The 9,037-nt window shown below is 33.2% G+C and overlaps 1 protein-coding gene across 4 annotated transcripts; it reads left to right on the top strand.

Moving 5' to 3' along the window:
• The first annotated feature begins 3,349 nt into the window (after positions 1-3,349).
• On the top strand, positions 3,350-8,757 carry LOC116030354 (transcription factor MYB3R-5-like). Of its 4 annotated transcripts, none has more exons than XM_031272584.1 (9): positions 3,350-3,536; positions 3,933-4,094; positions 4,672-4,723; positions 5,066-5,123; positions 5,209-5,303; positions 5,443-5,546; positions 5,706-5,834; positions 6,906-7,914; positions 8,349-8,757. In XM_031272584.1, exons 2-8 carry the CDS (start codon positions 3,949-3,951, stop codon positions 7,891-7,893), a joined length of 1,572 nt encoding a protein of 523 aa, XP_031128444.1. In that variant the 5' UTR covers positions 3,350-3,536; positions 3,933-3,948; the 3' UTR covers positions 7,894-7,914; positions 8,349-8,757. The 4 variants fall into 4 exon arrangements, with proteins under 4 accessions (XP_031128444.1, XP_031128440.1, XP_031128442.1 ...); XM_031272580.1 differs by having other exon boundaries at positions 3,396-3,536; positions 3,885-4,094; XM_031272582.1 differs by having other exon boundaries at positions 3,396-3,536; positions 3,885-4,094; positions 8,363-8,757.
• The last annotated feature ends 280 nt before the right edge of the window (positions 8,758-9,037 follow it).

Consider the following 9,037-nt stretch of genomic DNA (forward strand, 5'->3'; position numbering starts at 1 on the left):
TTTTTTTTTTTTTTTTTTTAAAAAAACTCTGAAATACACAAGTACATAATTGTAAAATGATCACTGAAAATACACAACAAAACAGTAATAAGAGAAACTATCCAAGAGAAATTTTAAATTTTTAAATTTTTAAACTGCTAAAAGTAATTTTAAAAACTAAAAACAATTAAAAACCATTCCACAAAATTAAAAACAATAGTAAACACTTCAAATCATTTGAAAAAGTGAAAAACTAGAAAGTCATAAATCATTTAAAATCTAAAAATAATAATTGAGAGAAGCTAAAGTAAAAAAACAAAACAAAGGAACACTTACAAATAATGAAAATTATTTTCAAAACTAAAAAGAATAGTTAAATACACTGAACCAAATCATTTTAAAACTACAAAAAAAAAACTTTTAAACGGTGAACACCACTTTAAAAACTAAAAAGAAGAATTCAAAATGCTAAAAGTAATTTTAAAAATTAAAAAGAACACTTAAACACCACTTTAAAAACTTAAAAACACTTAAAACGATTTCAAGCACAAAAAAGAATACATGGAAACACTGAAAATAAATTTAAAAGGCAATGCGCACTTGAAACTGCTTTTTGAGTAAAATTTTGAGGGGAACCCTTTATAACATTATTGAATTTATCAGCAAAGATACTCAATTAAATTTATCAACAGTAATTAAATAATTAGTTAAAGATAAACCCAAGAAAACCAAATCTTGAATTCAATAGAAATCGATGAAAACAGTACGAGGGGAACTCTTTCTAACATTCAAGAATCAATAAGAAATCACTTTATGTTACAGCAAAATATATGTCAAAATAACCAAATTCACTACACCAAAAACAATTAGAAGAAAATTAATGATAGAATCATACAGACCTTGATTGTGGAGAATCAATAACAATTCATCTTATAAGAGACAGTTTATCAAAATAAAACAACTCAATATATTCAAAACAAATGGAACACTTAATTGATCAAAACAAACAAATGGAACACTTGATGATCAAAACACGCAAGCGCCTCCACCAAAAATGAATTGTCAAAACAACACTATTCACCCCAATTCACTATATAAAAGAACAAAATAACTCCAAAACTCACAAATAATTTCTACAAACTAACAGAACCCTATACAAACACATACACAAGAAGATAGAATTTAATTTATCAACAAAGATACACAATTGAATTTATCAACAGTAAATAGTCAAAGATAAATCCAAAAAACACCAAACCGAATCTTGAATTCAATATACTCACTACAAGTATAAGGAAGTATCATTACGCTTCATTCAAAAAGATCGTCTTCGTCCAGCAAACTGAAAACCAAGAAAAAAAAAGGGGCAACAAAATTTACCTCGAAAAGTCCGCAATCCTACCATTACTCACCGATGACGCTGGGGAGTGTGTCCTGAACAGTATTTATTTCTAACCCTAAAAAAATAGTACTGTAGAGAGCAGTATCGGCTCCGTGAATGCAAAGGCCAGTTTAGTTGGCTCCGTGCATGCCCATCAACGGATGGGACTTTGTGCTTATGTTGGAGCCTTGAGGCTCCTTTTATAGAAGCCTCAAGGCTCCCATGCCACTTTTCCCACCGATGTGGGAAAAGTGGCAAAACTAAGGGGAGCCGAACCCGGTTCCCCTTATGTTTTATTTTTTTAAAATTACAATTTTATTTCTTTTATTAAATAATAATGTGAATAATTATTAGTATTAAGTATTATTATTAAGTATTAATATTATTATTATGAAATGAAATATATGTATATCCTTTAAGTTAGTTTACATATTAATCGTTAACTTAAACTATTACTTTCATCAAACATTTTTTATTATTCGTTGATACAATTCGTTGGTCAAACTCGCTAATATAATCCGTTTTTTGCTGACTACTTATTGTAAAACAAGGCCAGTGAGAGTGACAGAGAGAAAGTATGGCGCTTAAATAACTTACTTATCACCGACTTAACGGGTTAAATATAATCCGTTAAAGAGTTTTAAAATTTTATTTATTTTAATTTTCCACATCCCAACATTTTTTTAAAGCTAATTTTTATGACTGTTTTTTTATTCGATTATCATTAAAGTTTAAGAATGAAACTTGTTAGTATATTATATAACAAGTGATATAGAATAAATTTTACTTGGTCACGATTTATTTCAATTTAGATATCACATTAAAATTTTTTTATTTTAATACGTGGTATAACTTAGTAATTTTCTTCTTATTCTTTTTCTTTTCATCTTATGTTTTTTTTTTCCTCAAATAAAATCAAACTATATGAACACCTTTTTTATTAGGGTTGTCACATAGGTCTAATGCAATTTACCTCTCACATATGATTTGGAGCTATATACAGGAACATTTTTTATCTCATGGACACCCTTCAATAGTGGATACATGTTTCTTCGTCATTAAAAATGTGGAAATTTTGTTATTTTTGACAAGTACGTACTCCGTATATGATATATATGTTCTTGATATATATGTTCTTGAGGTAGTGTGGTAAAGCTCAATTAACTCAAAATAAGTTAAGAAGTCTTACTTTATTAACAACTGCATGTAGAATTTGAAATTTGAATCTAACCAAAACTAATCTTTAGATAGGAGCGGTAAGGTTCAAACTTAATATTCAAGCATATATCATCAAAAATCTTAATTTACTTCATTATCCCAAATTTCATGTCTTTTCACTTCGTAACATCTTTCAAGCATAATGTAGAGTTTGAATACGAGTACAACAAAAATCCAGTATTTAGATAAGAGCGGTGATGATCAAACTTAATATTCAAGCATATATATATATATATGAGGTTGAGAGAATTAATTATATTCAAAAATCCTGATTTATCTTAATTGTCCCAAATTTCATGCCTTTCCACTTTGTAACATCTTTCAAGCAATTATTATTATGTACCTCGCCTCTACGGCATCCCCTGTACCTACACTCCAGATCTAAACACCTCCAATCATTCGATCCATCTCAGCCGTTCGTCTTTGCTTCATTTTCTGATGGATTAAAACGTTTCCAGCGTGCTTGACTGGCCTAAATCTTGGCCATTAGTTTCCATCCGACGGCTAGGATGCAATTTGGAACATTTATCCTCCATAGACGTGTGAGGCATTTAGCCATTTGTTGTGTGCCGTTTGAGGTTCAAACTTTTGTCTTCTAACGTACACGTGAAACCGTTAGCTGCCGTTACAGAACCTCGGATTACTTGCTCACTCCAAAGCACAAAGCTTTAACGGCACACCAAACGGCACCGTCGGTGACCTTAATATATTCGTTATATACAAATTCTTTTAATTTTTTTAATAGACGGATATATATAAAAAAATATATAAGGATTTACTCTCTCTTCTCTCTCTCTCTCTTTCTCTCTTTCAACGGGCAAGGTTTTTCTTCGCAATCAAAGCTCAATTTTTCCGTCGATTTTTATCGCTCTAGAAAGCTCAGAGGTTTCCTGGGGTTCAAGGGTTTCGGTTCGACGAGTTCGAGCTCGATTCCCGCCATTTTTTTGCTGGTCTGGGGGTTAGTTTATCATCGAATTCTTTAAATTGCGTTTTAAATTCAGTTTGATTCCAAGGATATATTTTAAGCTGATTTTGGTCAGTTACTGTGCTTTAATTTTGTTTAACTAGCTTGATTTGATTAATTTGAATGTCCTTTGGGGTGTTTTATTGACGGTGTAAGGTTCGTGATTGCTTTGTTGATGATTTTGGTTTGGTTGAATTCGATTTTGATCTGAAAATCAGTTTTTGAGATCTGAATTTCGCTTAATTTGTTGGTAACATCTTGGATTTTGTGCAACTTGCTTGTTATTAGGGTTTTAGAGCTTTGATGGATCTGGGTGTTTATTGTTATGCTGTAATTGGTTAGGAGGTTGCTGAGTTTGTATTGAATTTTGGTGACTGTATTGATTGGAAGCCAAGGTGAGCAAAAGATGGATGAGGAGAGAATAGAGGATTGTTGCCCTGAGAATAAGCAATCAATTGCTGCTTCGAGCTCTTCAGTTTCTGAGAATAGTGGCAGTGTTAATCTCAAGTCACCAGGGGTATCTAGCCCTGCCCCTTCTTCACCTGTGCATCGGTAATGATCTCTAACTTTCCACTACTCTAATTGAAGTCATTCAAATGTCCTTGACTTCATAATAATGGAATATTCACACTCTATGATTCATGATAATGGAATATTCACACTCTAATATTCAAATTTGTTCATTGCCTAATTTAAATGATTCTTGCATGGGGATCTATATTTGTGAAAAGTTTCTGAGAGACTTGACATAAAAATGCAATCCAGCAATAATATATGATTATCAATATATACAGCTTACAATGACTAAAAGGAACTTTTTTAATTGAGAATTCACCAAAAATGGATGATAATTTGTGCTAGTTGTTATGGGAAAACTATCCCCACTATAGACACTTGATGTCCCTCTACATGCAGAAGAGGCTTAACATAATTTCCATGCTCCCATATGTTGTATTGATGTAATATGAGCAGTTCAATGATCAGCTTATAGCATGTTTCTTGTATAGATAGTAACATGTGAATGGAAACCATTGCCATTGTTTATTTCTTTCAGTCACAACTCTTACAGTTGCATTGCACTAAATTAATTAATGATATAAGTATCACTCTGTAAGATCCATTTTTTCAGGAGAACAAGTGGTCCTATAAGACGAGCAAAGGGTGGCTGGACTCCTGAGGAGGTGAGTGGTGGTCCTGAGATAGATTAGCGTGTAATGCTTTCAAGGACTAAATACTTTATGGAAATTAATCATTTAAGAAGGATGTTTGGAAAATTTTTCCTCCTTGACTAGGATGAAGCTACAGTAAGACTAGGAGGGATACCTTCAATTTCTTAATAGATGTGTGAAGAAAATGTTTTTGTCCATTCCTGAAACCCAAAAACAAGCAACCAACCCCACATCCTTATACTTTTGGCTCCTTCACTGCTCCTTGAACCTTTGGTTATTATGAATTATGCATCTAGAGACTGTTAGTGTTAGCCTGCTGGTATTTCTTATGATCCTATTGTTAATTTTGTACAGGACGATACATTAAAAAAGGCTGTTGCAGCTTTTAAAGGGAAGTGCTGGAAGAAAATTGGTACAAATTTCTCCTTTATATATGCTGGAAATTTTTGTCTATGGTGAAATAAAAATGTGATTTGGCAATCATATGTGCTTTGCAGCTGAATTTTTTCCTGATAGATCAGAAGTACAATGCCTGCATCGATGGCAGAAGGTTCTAAATCCTGAACTTGTTAAAGGACCATGGACTCAGGAGGTTGGTTCCTAGTTTTTTTTTTTTTTTTTTTTCATTCCTGCATTTAAGTATATATGTTCCTAAATGAGTTTAGATCTCTTTTGATGATTTCTCAGATCTGTAAATAAAAGTTATTTATTTATTTTTCTTTTTCTTACAGGAGGATGATAAAATCATTGAACTTGTAGAGAAGTATGGCCCTACAAAATGGTCTATCATTGCTAAGTCATTACCTGGTCGAATAGGAAAACAATGCCGTGAAAGGTATTTTTTCAATTATGTATCCCTTGTTAAAAAAATTATCTTGATTTATGATTTTATCAATTACCTAGCATTTAGGTCTGCCAATTTTAAAGCATTGTATATAATCTCAATTTCTTAAATATGTAAATTAGCTTGGTGATTCTGCTATAAACTTTTCAGGTGGCATAACCATTTGAATCCAAATATTAAAAAAGATGCTTGGATATTAGAGGAGGAGCTAGCACTTATAAATGCTCATCGAGTTCATGGGAATAAATGGGCTGAAATAGCAAAAGTCTTACCTGGAAGGTAATCCATTTCAAACAAGTATAAATTTTTCTACGAGGAAGTTATAGTTATCTAATATGAGGTACAATAGACTGACTTTTTCTATCATGGTAAACTTATCTATGAGTTACTGAGTTTGATGCTGGTAATTCCTGATACCAAACTTTCAGAATCCATTTGTAATTCTTGATCCAAGTAGTAGCTAATAGCTATTATATACGGATTACGGAGTAATATGTAGAAGAGATCATCTATGAATCAGTTTTTGACTAAACTTGTTGATGAATACTGAATGAAGTGCTCAAGCAATATCTACATTCTTTCGGACATCTTCGTAAAATAATCGTACATACTGATTGATTGTTATTGGAAATACCCTTTTCAATGATCATTTGGGGTTTCCATTGTGTGTGAATTTGTTCCTCTTGTTTGCTGACAATACTTCTGCTTTCTTCTTTCTCTTTTTGGGTTAAGGCATTGCCAAGTTGATGGGTTTCAATGGTTCTACAAGCATTGCATATCACATTTTGTTTATTATTTGTTAATCCCACATAAGGCACACTTTGAGTTCCCTTTATGCTTTGATGCATGACATCAATTTCATATTCTTTTGATGAGATAAACAGAAAATAAATAACTTATTTTGGATTCTTATTACTGTGCCTCTTATGTACTTATATGCTGGTAGTGTTGATTTTTGGGAGTTTGACTATTTGATTATCAGCTAATGTGTTCTCCATATCACAGTTTCCAATCAATTGGATTCTTATTACTGTGCCTCTTATGTACTTATTTGATGCATGGCACCCATTCCATATTCTTTGGATGAGATAAATGGTAAATAAGTAACTCATTTTGGTCCTGATAACCTAATTATGATTAGTATGCCTTTTATTTTCTTATTCATCAGTAGTGATGATAAATGCTAGTGCTAGGGACTTTCATAATCACATTGTCGACAAATATGTTCTGCATGTCACTGTTCCCAATCAATTTTGTTATTATTTTGAAGTCTCAGGGAAACTGCACCGAAGATTTGTACTTGGCTATAGCTTGATTTTTCTATCTTCTGACCAACTGCTGCCCTTGCAGGACTGACAATGCTATCAAGAATCACTGGAATAGCTCTTTGAAGAAGAAGTTAGATTTTTATTTGGCTACAGGAAATTTACCTCCTCTTGCGAAGAATGTCTCCCAAAATACTTGTAAAGACATCAGCAGAACAACTCCAACTGAAAAGGGGCTTGAATGTTTAAGTAAGCGATCTGATTCAACAGAGTTAGCTTCATCAGGAACAACAGATGTCTGTAAAATAGTAGATGGTAAGATTCATCTGGAAGGCAGAAGTGCAATTGTGGACATGGGTGCTTCAACCAGTAGTCCTCAAATTGAGTCTGCTGATTCTGAAGATGCACCATGTGAGGTGAAGTCATCAGTTTGTAAGTCACAATCAAATACAACTCCACAACTAATTACAACTCACGCTAGTTCTAGTACAGAAATTTTGGATAGATCCAGGAGTATTGGTGAAAGAGAGCAGTTTAGGGAGATTGAAACATCTTGTGAAATCCCTATATATGGTAGCTTATACTACGAACCCCCACAATTAGGAAGTTTTGTTACACTGGATTCAGATTTTCTGAATCTTTGCTGGGTCAATCCTGAACGTGATCTAAACCTAGGTTTTTCTCCCACTTTTCCAACTCCACCCAGTGTGAAGCATAGCAATTTATGTGTACAGACCCCAGAATCTATATTGAAAATTGCTGCTCAAAGCTTCCGAAACACACCTTCTATATTACGGAAGCGGAAGACTGAATCTCAGTCATCCACACCATCCAATAAAATTGGAAAGGCAGATGATGATGGATTGGATGACATTCAACTTAGCAATACAAAACCTTTTAATGCATCTCCTCCATACCGGTTAAGATCTAAACGTACTTCTGTTCTCAAGTCTGTGGAGAAGCAGCTTGATTTTACATTCAGCAAAGAGCAGGATGACAACTGCCCCACCACATCTGGTGGTTCAACTGTAAAGCAGATCTCTCAAGCAACCAAAGCTATGTCAGATGAATAGATGAGCGTTATCTAGACCATTGTAAGTTCCTTTCTTTGGATTTCATCTTTATTTATTCTCTCTTAGCATCCTAGCATCCTATCCTGGTAACAAAGTTTTATCGTAACTCGGATTTATTCTTTTTGCTTTTACCATGGCAACTGGGAAGAAAGATTATTACCAGAATCATTATCTGAAGTTGTTTCCTATCAAGTTGCGTTTCATATACTGTTTACTATTTAAACATGTAATGCTGCTGCTGTGCTGCATATTACAACTAGAAAGGATTTGCCAACTCTGTTTCTAGCAAAAGCTCTGACCATGAGATGCATTAATACAGCTTTGTCAGAATAATACATACAGTTTTCTGTTACAGGCTGCACTTTTCTACGTCTCTCTTTTGTCAAAAACCTTTTCCTTCTAAAATGATGTAAGACTGGGATTATTATGGAAAGATATATTGACGTTTTTAACAGTTCTCTTATGACAGTGCCGTGCTAACTAGCCAAGGCCATTGAGGTTTCAGACATTGCAAGTCATGCTGAAAGAGATCAACGCTCTCCATCCAGAAATAGCAATTTGGAGATGTGTAGCAAGTGCATGAAGATACTTTCTTCATTTTACCACAAGAACTACTTTGGGGACTTGTAGGCATTTGGCCACTGGTTTATATGTAAATTTTGTACCAATGACTTCAGTTTTTTTGGGGAAGAACAGTAAGTTGCATTGGATTTGTACAGAAACATAGTCATAAAGTGGTTCTCAGAACCACGGCAGTTTTTAGGTGGGGAATAACATAACTTGTGTAATAGAGGATTAGTTAGTTTCGTTCTTAAATTTTCATAAAAAGGAAAAATTATCTTAAATTTGATTTTGATGGTCGTACCCTCTTTGTTGTCCGTGTTTAGGTTCTTAGTAGTCATGCCCCTTTTGAGAGCGCAATTGTGCTACAAAACAGCCTGCACTTTGACGCTATTAATTTTATAATGTTCGGAACCCCCTTATAAATTATAATGGATGTTCTTTCACCAATATCATAGACTCATTGTGTATAACTATATATTGAAACAATTATTTATTCCTATATTATTATCTTTTACATCGAATCTTATTGTAAATAGTTAATTTGATTTGACAAGTATTGCAATCTTTTATAGATTCACTA

This window comes from Ipomoea triloba, chromosome 9, assembly GCF_003576645.1.
Source record: "Ipomoea triloba cultivar NCNSP0323 chromosome 9, ASM357664v1".
Taxonomy (NCBI): Eukaryota; Viridiplantae; Streptophyta; class Magnoliopsida; order Solanales; family Convolvulaceae; genus Ipomoea; species Ipomoea triloba.